Raw genomic sequence first — 14,580 nt, 5'->3', positions numbered from 1 at the left:
AAGTTCCAATACTGTCTCAAAAAACAAGGTGGAGAGCAGCTGAGGAAGGTAACCAATGTTCTCTTTTGTCCTCAATATACACTGAAACACATATGCATACATGTATCCATGTATACATGTATAAATACATATAGGACACACCGCATGAAAAGAAAAGTACACGGGCAAGGCAGGAGTGGTCAGTCTTATAGAGACCTACAGAAAAATATTGCAGGGACTGTTAAAAATACAAGTGAGAGAAAAACATGAAGCAACTGCAGAAACAATCTGACTCTCATCACACACATTCCTGTAATTTCTCTGAACATAATTAGCAACGCATACGTTCAGTTGAGGGACTCAGCAGAGAATTTTGTTTACAAAATTATTAACTGGATGAGAAATGTGGTGGGATTGGATAAAAAAAAAAGTTCATTCCCCTTCAGGTTTACAACTACTGGAGCTCATGAATAGGGCACCTCATTTGGAAGCAAGATCTTTGCAAATGTACTTACAATGAGTTGTTCTGGCTTAGCACAAGTGCTAGTCGAATGGCCAGTGTCATTATTAGTACTGGGAAATGTGGACGATGAAGTCATGAACATGGGAAGATAAGAGGGAAGAATGGACTTATGTCACTACAAACCAAAAGATTTCAGATTTGACAGGTGGCCCCAAAAGTTATACAGATTGCCAATCACATTTCTCTTCAGGTGAATTCCGAACCTGTTCACAGCCTGACTTAAATTATAACCAACAAAAGTATGAGAAAGTAAACTCACTACTGTCTATAAGTTGCTTAGTCTATGGCAATTTGTTACAGTAGGCGTGGGAAACAAACTTTTCTTAGACATAAAGTTAAATAAGGATTCATCCAAATAAAATTATCTGGTTCTTCTCTCTTCCATCACCTACTTTAACAACGCAAATACTGAGCACAGCCAACTCTTATTTATGAAGTGCCTACTGCATAGAACCTGCCTTGTGCTAAGCCCCACAGTGGTATTCAGTACCTACTCTTAAAAGTTATGCTTAGTTATAGCAAAACATGAGGAAGATGGTAATTCTGAGATGGTAATATATCAAAAGAATTGTCTGAATTCTCATAGGATGAATTTAAGGTGAGGAAAGAAGACGACTGTATTTTAGAAAATGCAGACCAACTTAAATTAAGTCTTGGAATCAGGGCAACAAGACATAATGGTCTTTTGCAAAGAATAGCTGCTCAATAAATGTTTAATGAATCGGCTCCATTTTAATTAAAAACAGATCGAGACTATTAATGTTTCTGCCTTTCAAGTCTTAGTATTCACAGTTCTAAGTACAGTTATATGTTCAATTAATCCATAAGTATATTAACTCAGAATTTTTAAAGCTGGTGAGTTAAATGCATGTGGTCCATTCAAGAATCTGTTCATTTATGTGACAAATAGTTATTAAATGCCAGGAATTTTGTTTCCATCCATTCACAAAACATATAGCCTTTTATTTCCTTGAGCTTCAAGTTTGGCAAAAAGTGGTGGATGTTATGCACAGAAGCACACAAGGGACTGCACATTTCTGTGGCACACAGAATGCCACAGGAGCTGATCACAGAGTCTTATCAAGGCTGAGTAGTCAGACCAGGATTCCAGGTACAGAATTCTTCAGATAATTTATATTTGTGATTTGGAGGAGAGTAACAATTTAACAGAAAAAAAATGCAGGTATGGAACTAGAAGAACATTATAAACCAAACAAAAAACTGCAGATGGAGGTACCCTATCACCAGACAACACTCCAAGGGGAAGCAGCAGCAGACTAGCTTTGACAGGCCTTGGAAAGATGAGGCAGCAATGTTTAGCACAAAAACCCCAATAATGAGGGGTTCTGAAAACAAGTTCCAACTAAAGTGTCAAACAAAAAACACACCTTACGTTGGTCCTAAACAATAAGCATAACTGCACTACGGGGGGGGGGCTGGTTCTGTCTGCATAGGAGCTCACTATGCAGCCACAGAGGTATGGAAGGGCGAAAGAGCTGATGACCAAGAATCTAATTTAACCAATTCAGCAAAACCAAAACTGACATCTTCAGCACAAAGGCCCAGCACTAACCCCATTAATAGTGCAGACTCCTCAAAAGGCTCAGAAGTGAGAACAGCAGCTACCTCCGAAAGCAAAGGAAAGCGAGAGCTCACAAAGTAAGTGTGGACAGTGAGAACTCGGGAGACTCTCATGAGCCCACCATGGAAGACCAAGACCCTCTCCCAAGCCTCTCAGACTAAAACCCCAATGCCTAGGGTGGCAATGTGATTTTAAAAGGTAAGAGCTTGACAATCCACTGCAGCTGAATTGTGTTTCCTACTCCATTCATTGCTGTAGGATAGGACCTAGCAAAAGCATGGTCTGTAGCAGACACTCCAGACAAAGTCTCATCAACCACTGAGAAAACTAAGTCTAAGAAAAAAAGCAATTCTCCCCCTCTCCTCCCACCCTCCCTCCCCACAGCCCCCCATCTACTTCTCTCTACATCCCAAGATCTAAGATTACAAGTGTGTGCCACCATGTCCCTCCTTTTTACATGGGTCCTAAGGGACTCAAACTCAGGTCCTCCTGCTAGTGAGGCAATCACTTGACCCACTGAGCTGTCACCACAGGCCCTCATTTTTAATCCCTTTTAAAAAACAGTAAAATAAGACATGATGGAATGTCCTTTGTCACTTCAGTAAGAATTGGGGGGGGGGATGGAACAGATTTCCATCATAGAGAAGAATAAACAAGAATATTTTAATCAACATCCTATGACACAAATATTTATGAAAAGTCATTCTGAAAGCAGTATAATGGGAGCAGACACAATTTTCAGAGTTTCAAATGGAAATGGGCAAAGCAGGCAGTTTCCTTTCCATGGGTCGAGATTTGCTATACAGTAGTTTTCCTTTTCCTTTTCAAATTGGTTTGTGTGATGTATGTGTGCATAATGCGTATGTATTATGGCATGTGCATATATGTGTGTTCATGTATGTGCATGAAAGTACATGCATGGCACAGTACACCTATGAAAACAAGAAGATTCCTCAGGTGTCAGTCCACACAATGTCTCTTACAGCACCATATGCCACGCCAGCCAGCCCATGCTGTCTCTGCCTCCCAACCCACCTCAGGAGTGCTGGGATTACAGGCATGCATTAACACCATAGAAGCACTGCAATTACGAGTGTGTATTAACACTATAGGAGCACTGGGATTACACGTGTGCATCAATACATCCATTTCCAGATGGGCATCAATACCATACAAGGGCTGGGATTACAGGTGTACAATAACACCAGAGGAGCACTGGGATTACAGGTGTTCATCAATGCATCCAGTTTACAGATGTGCATTAAATGTCCATCTTTACATGGGTGCTGGGGATCCAAACTCGGGACCTCACACTTGCATGGCAAGAAGATTACCTGCTAAGCCATTTCCACAGCCCTCCAACAGTTTAGTTTGTATTTGAGAAAAGAAAGGGGGAGAGAGGGGTAGTAAAGAAGGAAGGGAGAGAGAGAGAGACTGATGACATTCACAACTCACCTTAAATACTTCCATTGGAAGAGGAGACTCTGCAGCAACAATTAGGGCTTTTTCTAGAGCACATTTCCATTCAGAAGTCATCTTCAGAGGATAGAGTTCTGTATCAACAGCAAACCATGGAGAGTTTAAGGACTGTACATCTGTTAGTTGGTTCTTTAAACGCTATCTTCCTCTGCTTCTAGGGTACCACAGTACTCGGAAAGTGCTAATGCTCACACTTCCCTGTAAGCGGCCACCTGCTAAAGAGATTCTCTGAAATTAAAGAGAAACTTGCAATTCTGCTATCAGAAATGGAGAATACTTGACAGGGCTCTTCCTTGGGGGACATTTGTATGTGTTCTGTTGGTCTCTGTAAGCAATTTAATGGCATTAATCACATGAGCATGACTTTTTGTCATCTATAGCCATGATTCTATGTATCACCTAAAATATCCTCCCACTGATGAAGAACTCACTCTTTGGTAAATTTCTAACCTCTGAATAGCTCTGCTCAGGCACCTACAGCAATTATTACACTTTCCCATTAAATCTCTAAGTTCACACACACACATACATACCCATATAAGTCATAAAAATTATTAAAAGGCAAGTTAAAATTTACAAACCAAGTTTTATATTTATACTTGAAACGTTCCTCACATACCACATGTCACCCATATTTTCCCCCAGGCATTGGAGGAGGGGGAAGATTTACACACAGAAGTTATACAGTATGCATACAAAATTAAAAGGGGGGAAAAAACTGTTGAGCACTGTTTTCACATATTGCTGAAACTGTAGAGGAATTTTATGGCCTGATCACAACAGATTTAAGACCTTATCAAAATAGGATTTGTGAAGGCTCTCATTGGAAGTAGATGTGTTTATATCATCCCTATATCAACCCTCACTGCCTCAGACAGACTGTTGGGATATGAATATGAATTTAAGCACACTTAAAAGGCAACATTAAACCTTTGGGCTATATTTTTAATTTCTTGCATGTCTGCTTTTTAGCATGAAGCCATATATTTGGATCCCTACTGCTTCTAAACTCGCCATGAGCTCGAAGCCCCCTGTTTTAGTAGTTTGTTTAGTATTTGAGGGGGTATAATTATAATTGGTAAGAGACCATACCAGACTTAGCCAAGTTACCAACGCACTGTCTGCTGTCTTTACACAGAGGGTGACTTTGTACATAATCTCTTCTATTCTCCCAATGTTCTTTCTAGCATTTTTATATAGAACTTTCTACTTCTAGAAGAATTTTCCCCCTAATCTGACATTTTTATGTAGGAAAAAAATACATGATTTTCCTTAATAGTGGCTTCCTTCCAGTGATGCTCTGCACTCAAACTGTGAACTAACATAAACTGTTAAGTTGCTTTTGTTGGGTGTTTTGTCACAGCAATTAGAAAAGGAACTAAGGCAGGTGGGATCTAACACCATGGCAAGGCACTCCCTTTTCTGCAAAGGTAAAAGTCAGTTTGGACAGCCATCTCTACCACCTGTGAAGATGAAACACCTCCAAGACACAATGCACAGAAAACAATGTCCCCTGTGTGTGGTGTGTTTCAACAGGCAGAGCCACCCTGGCTACACCATCGAATTTATGAACAATAAACAGGTCTATTAAAAGGACATAAAATATGTTCTCAAAATGACCTGCACTGCAGGGAATTTAACAGTGTTCATCAGACTCCATTTACTGGTCTTGGAAAGTCATAAACAATTAAAAAGATAGCCCTCGACCATCTGTCACCAGGAGCCTACAGGAAAGTGAGGAGATCTCCCTTCATGTGCAAGTTTGGAATGTTCTGGTAGAAAGTGTTGCAAAAAGCAACCTCATCACTATAAATAAGCAAACAAATAAATAACCATAAGTAAATGGGGGCCTTGTGGAATGTCCCCCCTTTTCAGGTGTCTAGTCACCACCAGGAATCTGTTCCCTCTTTCTCTACCAGGTTTCATATCAGTGAGGAAAGATTGAGCAATGGTTACTAAGAGACAGGAAATATTGAAAATGTTATGAATTGAATCCTTGTCCTTCTGAATTGCTATGTAGAACCTAGACTCTCCAGTATGACATTTGGAGAAAAGGCTTTAGAAGGTAATGAGGGTTATGAGGGGTGTGGTGGGATGGCAGTTTAATAGAATTAGTGTATTCTAATGAACTCCTTGAACAGTCAGCTGGAAGACAGCCACTTGTAAGCCAGGGAACCCTCACCAGATCCCTAGACAAGCTGGCACTCTTGTTTCAGCTGTCCAGGCTTTAGAACTGTGATAAAATAAATGTTCACTGTTAAGTAAACCAGACTCTGGTGTTTTGTTTGGGCAATATAAGAAAATAATTTCAAACACACCAACTCTTTTGAAAACAGAAACAGTTTAGGCAAGAAGCATTTCAGTTCTATCATAAAATTTCCCGACTCCAGGAACTACCTATATGTTTGAAAGGTTTGATTTCAACATGGGAAAGGTTAAAAAAAAGACTAGACTTATAAAAGGATAGAATTTTGTTTCCTTAGATTCTGTTAATATCAAAATATCTATCATATCTTCTAAACATTGGTAGCCAAGGGAGCAAGTGGGCTTCTCACCTACCACTGACTTGACAACCTTCTTGGAAAGCCAAAGGCTGGCCACAATATTCTGACCATGATTTAAATCACAGGTCAATCAATTGATGCATCTTACACAGGAAGCAAATTGCATAACTGATCCTACACTGAAGGAGGGGGTGCCTTTGTTTGCTCTTTCTCTGCTCTCAAGCACCAGAGTTCAGGCCAGACATAGAAAGCAACACAATGCTAGATCCTCAGAAGTGGATAATATACCATCCAGTACCTTTCCTAATGTTTCCAACAATCATCGTCCCAGCCATTTCCTATTTAACCTATTTCTATTCTCTGTGCTCACCCTGAACAGCCCAGGGAGAAAGTGTCCTTTAAAGGGTAAAAGAAGGAAGTAACACTAAGAGTAGAGATTATTTACAGCATGGCGATGACATTAGAGAAAAGGCATGGCAAAGGGAATCTCACCAGTAGGGTCAGCTTCCACAGCCTTCCTCTCAATACACACATGCAGTATTTCCCCCAATGGCACCTCTGCAGATTCACTCCTTTCCCTCAGTTTTTGATGCTGGTAATTTTATATTGGTTTATTAGTGTCTGAGAAAAAGAGAATCTGTCTAATATTTTCTATACTGTCTGAAATTTTATTCACTCTGCCATTTCAGTTCAGGAAATGGTACTACCATTTAAGTGGCACAAGGTACCCCAGGATTTGAAATTAATTTACACAAATCTAACATATCAGGTTCTGTTCCCATGTGTAAAATCGGAGTAATAACTGCCTCTTTACTCAGGGGTATTGTTTCACTGAATGAGGTAACAGAATCCAGTTTTCATCTTGTAACTACTATATTTGAGTGACATTATGCCTTTTACATTCTCGCTCCCATATACAACCATCATGCCAACACTTTAAATGTTAGAGAAGTAACCTCTTGACAAATCACTTGTTCAGTCTTTAGATGAACTCATGAGCTCTTCTGTGAAATCAGTATTATGTCCAGAAAATTCTAAGACAGATAAGCACGATTTATTCATGTATTGCAGAGATAGAGAATTGTCAAAAGTGAGAAGACTCGAAAGCAAATGTTTCCTAAAGGGAGATTTTCCACTCCACCCATTGAGTTTTAGTCCCAGGATTTCATCATAGGAAAAAGATAGAACAAAGAACATAAGAAGTGACTGGAAACTCTTTGCTTTACTATAAATCCTTGCACTGGCAAGGATAAGTTCCTTCTAGAATTTATAAAGCAATTAGGCACTGGGCTGAGATTTACACAGCCACCTTTCCCCACAAGTAAATTTTTCCTGCCAGGTTATGAATCCCCAGGCAAACTTGAGCTCAATCTTTTCTCACAGCATGGACAAGACCTTTGTTTGTTATCGCCCAAAATGCTTAAAGTATAAAAGGATTTCTTGGCTGCTTCTCAAAATGTCGACAACAACAATACGGCTATTATAAAATACCAGGTTACACGTCTATCCTCCTGTCAGATTTAACACAGATGCAAATACCCAGGGTCCAGAACCAGGAAATGTTCCGCAATCAAAGCCCTTGAGTGACAGTTAAGGTAAATATAACTTCTCACTTTCGTGTGCACGAGACTCACACTGGCAAACAACACAAGGGCAATTTTAATGAAGCCACAGACTAATTAGTTGTTCTAAATATACCTATAAAGCTGACCGCAGAATAAAATTCTATCTGAAAGAAATATATCTTCCTTGGCATGTGTAAGTGCACTAACAATGTGACATTTCTGTCCCTAGGTTCTTCACCAAAACAGTAGCATAGGTCAGCAGAGGCAATGAGATTCACTGGACCTAGGACCCAGGAACTCCAATTGCAACACCCAAGCTACTCCCTACAAGTTCCAGGTGGTCATGGGGAAGCAGCTTAATCTTAACCACAGTCCTGTCATTGGCTGTAGAATGAGAGTCACACCTAACATGCACCACATTTTTTGAATCAAAATAAACAGCGTAACAGATGTAGGATCACCTAGAATATAACAAATATTTAAGGATGGTTATCCTGTAAATATGAGATTTTTGACAGATCTGTCAGAGGGAAGAATGCACTGTTCTATCCAATTAGGCCTATGCAAAGCCATTTGTCAGTCCACTTGAAGCTATCTGGTGACTTGACAGGGGAAAAGGGTAAACATATTAATCCTTTTATTGCTGTTTCCTTGTCAAAAGGAATTACATAATCATAAGCAGATGTTATGGAATTTGTATGGGTAGACATACAGAAAAATAGATAAATGATATAGGTAGATGATAGGTAAGTGGATGGATGATGGACGCATCAGTAGATGACAGACATGAATGGATAGTGTACAGTTGCTGCACAATTGAGTAAATGGAAAGGTAGCATGGTGAATGAAGGGAGTAGGGATGGATCTGGACAAATGAATGGGTATGATGGGTAGAAAGAGCAACTGACTGGCCAATGTGAATGCATAAGTGGATGTAAGGCTGCATAGGTAGTAAGTGGGAGGGTGGGGAACAGGATGAATGTGGATAGATGAATGGGCATAAACAGACTGATGGATAGAAAGAAAACAGGAAGGGAGGAGAGGAATGGATGATATAGAGATGATAACAGAGTGCACACATGGATGTATAGTCACATACATGGGTGGGCAGAAAAATGGGTGAGTGGATGAATAGAAAACTGGTAATCAGAAAGATGTACGAGCAAACAGAAATTGTGGCGTATGCTCCCAAGACAACAGCCCCTAAAAAATGGGGAGACGATGCTTGAATCCCAACCTATCACCCCTTTCATTTCCCGAGCCAGTGACAGCATAGGAAGCCGACCAACTTCCTGAGGCTACAGCATTATGTTCTCCTTTGAGATGGTGTCTAATCAGAACCTTGGATTTTAGTCTTCATACAAAATTCTGGAGTTAAAACACTTAAAATCCACACCCTGGCATGTAGAAGGATGTGTCCGGAGACACACCCACAGGAGTTTGCAGTCTCAAGTACGTCACAGAGGAACAGTGTCAGATCTTACCTGAAGGTGGCTCCATTCTGTACTTATTCTCTTGACACCAACCAACTGGTCGAAGTCTGTAATCCAAGTAAAACAACCACTGGTCATAGGATTCAGTGTCCTCCAATCCCACATAGCGAAGGCGTAATCTTCCTCCGACATTTTCAATCACACTAACTATCCAGTACTGAAAGGGGTTCTGAGAGTCCTGAAGCTCTATTAAGGAATCAACTGTAATGAGGTCTATAGGGCCTTTCCCTCGCAGAGGCTGTTTAAACAGAAGCAAAACTCCGTATTTTAAACTTGATTTTTAAGGTTCTCATGGAAACAGATGACAGCAGAAGATAATATTTTTCTCACACCATCATCCAAGCTATTGCCAAACAGTCTGGCATTACCCCCTCCCCAATCCTCTGTTCAGCCATCACCCCCACACACACCTGCTTCCCTTTCCTCCCTCACACACATCCACAAGCCCACATCATTTCCCAACAACAACAAAAAAATCACATGTAAACAGAAAATAACAGTTTATACTAGTATTTTATCAAACAAGTTATCATTCGCAAATAAAATTCCATTTGTTAGAAGTTAGTACATTTTACGTAGAATTGTACTCAGATGCACCCAGAGCTAAAACACCTGTTAACAAAACATCTATTTTCACATTGACAGATGTATCTAATATAATTCTATGAATTTACACCTTGACTCCTTAAGAGAAGTTCACCTTATAGTGCCGTCTGTTAGCAGCCCAAACACTGCCATTCACGGATTGAGTGAGTAAGCACAGATGTGGTGTACTGATGTGCAGATGTTTAATATATGTTTGTGTTCACTTACATTCAACTTCTCATTGTGTGGGGGGGTGGGGCGTGTAGATAGTGCAACCTCACATGCCTACACATGTATGGAGGCCAGAGGACAACCTCAAGGGCTATTTCTCAGTCATCATCAAACATCTTGAGAAGGACAGTGTCTCTCTCTAGCCTGGAAGTCCAATGAAGTAGGCTGGCTAGCCAGTGGCTCCAGGGACCTGCCTCCCTCTGCTTCCCCAGAGCTGGGATTACAGTATCAGGCATTTTTTGTTTTAACATTTGGATATATTATGTGAAATTACTCTACTACTTAATCTGAGCATTGGTTTGAAAAAACCTCTAAGTACGGCCCCTTCTGAGGAACTTCCTTGGCATATGAAGATACTAACTACTACTTAATCTGGTAATTGCTTTGGGAAAATTTAAGCACTGCCCTTTCTGAGGAACCTTCTTGACATATGAAGAGTATCTGTTTAGCTAACTGTGTAGGCAAATATGTTTAACAATTAACACAGTGAGTCAACTTGTCCCTCTGAAAAGACGAGTAATCATCATTGCAGTCTTTTAACCCAATGGTCAAAATTATCCATTAAGATAAATAAATCAGGTGAAATCATCACAAGACAGTTGTGAGCACTGTATCACATAGTGGTTGTCTTACATCTTAATACCATTGCCAAAGAAGAAAATTAAGGTTAAAAACAATAATAACATCAACAACACAACAACAATAGTAACAACAATGAAAATCCACATCTTATTCCCAGTCATTCACTTAGGGCTCCCCTTTTTGGGGTACCCATGAGACAGAGCTGGTAACAATAATTACATGTGACACACTGCCTTTGTCTTCCTGTTCGTGTACATATAAGAATTATTAAAATTTCATTATAACATTTTCAGACGCATCATCAAGACTCAGATTAAATTCGATGACTAAAAGCTACGTCAGCCACATTCCAATACAGTTAGTCTTGTCTCCTCTTGTTTTATTGAGAAAGATAATCAATAGTCTTAGGTAACACATATGTGTGAGATCATGAAGTTATTATGCACCCAAGATGAACAACTGATGTTTCTACTTATTACTGGGCTCCAGGAGACTCTAGTAAGCACATAAATATGCTTAGTCATCACCTGCCAAAAAGTTATCCTAAAAGATAAGGCATAAGAGTAATGGGAAGACATCGTGATACATAATTGTAAAATGCACTTGAACAGAGAAAACTTCCCATTTATTGATTATAACACAGGAAAACATCAGCCAATACCACCCAAATCCATCACCTTTATAATTCAGTAAGAAACAGGAAGTTAGGCTGTGGGAATAAAAAACGTCTGTGTCCACATGTATCCGCAGAAGGATATATGCAAAGGTGTCACTAGGTTAGAGGTCACAGGACCAGAGTGCTTCAGGGCTATAATAGATGAATAATAGCAATACATACACCTTCCAGAAGGTTGGCAGGCGCTGTCCGAGAACCAGTCAAATCCCGTATGAGGAATTCTGTCCAGTCTGTGTACTTCTCCTTGATAGCTAGCAAAACAAGGGAGAAAAAATAAACACTTCAACACATCAGTGAAGTATCAAACACTCACAAGTCACTGAAGCTCTCTGTATGTCCAGGTTACTTCATTATTTTTCTGAATTTTATGTCTGATGATTGAGTATAGAATAATGAAATTGCAGTCACATGCCTGTTATCAAGTATGGACATCATACCTACCATGCACCTGTTCATCTAGAGAGGGGAAGAATCTGTGGCCCTTAGGATTTACACCTATTTAGATACCCGTCAATAGCAACAATGAAGACACGGCAGCAGTTTGAAAAATTCCAAGAGAAAACAGTTAAGGAGGGCTAGAGCATCAAACAAAGCCAGGCCCTGAACAGGTTTATAGAGTAGGAGGAAAAGAAGAGTTTTCACGGAAGAAGAAACGGTGTGTGGTAATGAGAGTGACGGCATGAAATTGAGAAGGGGCGGGAGAGCTCAGGGTAAGCACACTTCACTGAGAAATGGTGTTCAGTGAACAGCAGGAAACAAGTCAGCAGACATTTCAGAAACCGGAGGTCTCTGTGTGAGAGCAATCTTGCAAGACTCCAAATGTCTGAATGCAATAATGATGATAAAAGAGGAAAAATGGGTGCTTCTGTGTCTAGGTACAATAGCACAGGCTGGAAAACAAGGCAGATGGCATTGTAAAAAACAGATGGAGTTCATCTGAGACGCTATGTGAAAAGGTAGTAAGGACTGAGGGCGTGGTTCATTCTGTACAGGACTCGTCATGAAAGCAGGAGGACTTGAGTTCCACCTCCAGGAGCATTAAAAAAAGGAAAGAGATGAAAGAGAAAAGAAGGAAAGAATAGGCAAACCCAGGTACGGTGGCATGGGCTTGGCATCTTAGCACCTAGAAGGTGGGTTGCTGCTCTTGCAGAGGGGCTGAGATTGGTTCCCAGCACCCATACTGGGCAGTTAACAACTGAAGTCCAGCTCCAGGGCAACCTCTTCTACCCTGCTGGCATTTGCACTCATAGGTGTTCACACACACACACACACACACACACACACACACACACACACACACACACACACACACTTACTTTAAAAACAAAATAAATATTATTTAAAGATTCAGCAGTCTTAACAAAACTGGCATCAGAATGGGGTTCAGCAGCACCCCCATCTTTAATCTTTATCCATCATACACATGTACCTCATGCAACACTTGCCCAAACTCATGAAGGATCGAGTTCAAGAAAAAAAAAAAAAACACCCACAATGCTCCCACCCCATCCAAGGATGGAAAGTAGAGTCTTATGTGCCATAGCAACATTCCAGGCCTTGCTCTTACCTCTTTTTTACACCTACCCCCCCCATTTAGAATACCATATTTATTTTAAACATGGACACTCATGTGGAAAAACATATAATATTATGTGGAGGAAAACTATGTCCATGTGCTCTGTTGCCATCAGTAGAAAATATAACTATCTTTTTTCAATGCTATAGTAGTTTTTAAAAATAATTTTGTTTGGCACCCACAGCTAAACACTGAGCCATACTCTTGGAATCCAATGCGGAGAGGGAGGAGGGATGAGCAAAGGAGCCAGGACTGTGCTGGAGAAACCCCCAGAAACAGCTGACCTGACCTAGTGACAGCACAGAGACCCTAGTCGTAAAGCTGGTAACCATCATTGGAAAAAACCAAGCCCACTAAATGTGGGTGTCAGCTAGGAGGCCAGGGCAGTCTATGGGACCTCTAACAATGGAGCCAGTCTTTATCGCTAGAGCACAAATGGACTTTGGGAGCCCATTCCCTATGGAGGAGTACTATTGCAGCCCAAATACAAGAAAAAGGACCTAGGCCTCCCCCAAATGATGTGCCAGACTTTGATGGTCCCCTATGGAGGGCCATACTATCCTTGGGCAGTGGGTGGGAGGTGGGTTGAGGGGGTTGGTGGGGAGCATGGGAGGACGGGAGAGTGAGGGAATGGGGTATTGATATGTAAATAAGACTGCTTCTAAAATAAAAAATAATAATAATTTTATTCTTTTATTTCTTTCATAGTGATGAGGGCTTGAACCAGAGACTCAAAACTGCTGGACAGATGCCCGGCCACTAAGCTACAACCCCAATCAATGATGCCTTTCATCAAATTAGCCCTCCTGCACAGCAGAGCTGACTAATACCAGAAGTATAGACACACAAAAAAGTAATTGACACTTGCCTTGTGCTTTGCATGCGAAGACCTCCTGCTTATACTGTTTTTCCCCTCTCCACGAGGCTGTTCTTAACTACCTCTTGTTCTTACAGAATAAAACTAGAAAACAATCATCCATCCACAAGGCTCCAAGAATCCAGACGTAGTATATCAAAGGATCTTTCCACTACAATCTGCAACTCCCCAATTTTTTGTAAGTAGATAAAGCAGTCCCAGGCAGAACGAACAGCATGAAAGTGTCTGCCTATTCCAAAACATCAAGATTAGGACAAAATATACAACTGTATCTGGAAATACAAATTTTAAAGCATATCAAAACGCCAATAAAGCAATAAGGGGCCCTGAGCTGTTGTTTTGCCCTGAGCTTAGTGGCTGCCCCTGAATCTACTGATATTTTAACTACTTTCTGTGGCCCATGGCCCCACCGTCAGTGCCCTGCTGCTCAGGCTGCAGCCTGGCCAAATTTCTGGTTCCACTAGCACCATCCTGGCACTAAGTCTATCATTCTATTTACCAATAAAGACTTAGTAGTCAGATGTAGGGGTGCAAACCTGCTAGCTCAGAGAGGCTGAGAAGCAGCCAGCTGACCTTCTTTTTGGCCAGAGACACAGCAAGAGAGTGTCTCCCCAGCCTTCCCAAAGCAAAAAAGACTGTGAAACCCCAAGTCCCTCCCTACTCCTTCCTGTGTGTCTCTCTATCCATCTTCCTGGCTCCTCCATATTCTTTATAGCTAATTCCTGTCAGCTAGCTGCTGGCTCTTCCCCCGATCCAGGATTGATTTTATTAAACAGTCTTGGGGTTCACAATACGATCAAATATCCGGCAACACTGTGCTTCACAGAATTTTTGTCTATGTCCAATGTTTCAATATATAGAAAGTCCTGGAAATCCATAAGAGATTCACAGTCCAGATCTCTATATTTTATGTTTTTATGTTATTTGT

General features: G+C 40.7%; 1 protein-coding gene across 7 annotated transcripts in view; it reads right to left on the bottom strand.

The window, feature by feature from the left end:
* The window catches only part of Sfmbt2 (Scm like with four mbt domains 2), a 192,298-nt gene that overhangs the window by 99,585 nt on the left and 78,133 nt on the right, over nucleotides 1-14,580 (bottom strand). For all 7 annotated transcript variants that reach the window (XM_027405128.2, XM_027405133.1, XM_027405132.2 and 4 more), the window contains exons 5-7: nucleotides 11,362-11,450; nucleotides 9,117-9,363; nucleotides 3,540-3,637 (exon numbers count right to left, since the gene is read on the bottom strand). In XM_027405128.2, the coding sequence (XP_027260929.1) occupies nucleotides 3,540-3,637; nucleotides 9,117-9,363; nucleotides 11,362-11,450 (434 nt within the window). The remainder of the gene's footprint in view (nucleotides 1-3,539; nucleotides 3,638-9,116; nucleotides 9,364-11,361; nucleotides 11,451-14,580) is intronic.

The sequence above is a fragment of the Cricetulus griseus genome, chromosome 3 (assembly GCF_003668045.3).
Source record: "Cricetulus griseus strain 17A/GY chromosome 3, alternate assembly CriGri-PICRH-1.0, whole genome shotgun sequence".
Lineage (NCBI taxonomy): Eukaryota > Metazoa > Chordata > Mammalia > Rodentia > Cricetidae > Cricetulus > Cricetulus griseus.
The sequence above is the reverse complement of the archived record's forward strand: the minus strand, read 5'-3'. Positions and strand labels throughout refer to the sequence as shown.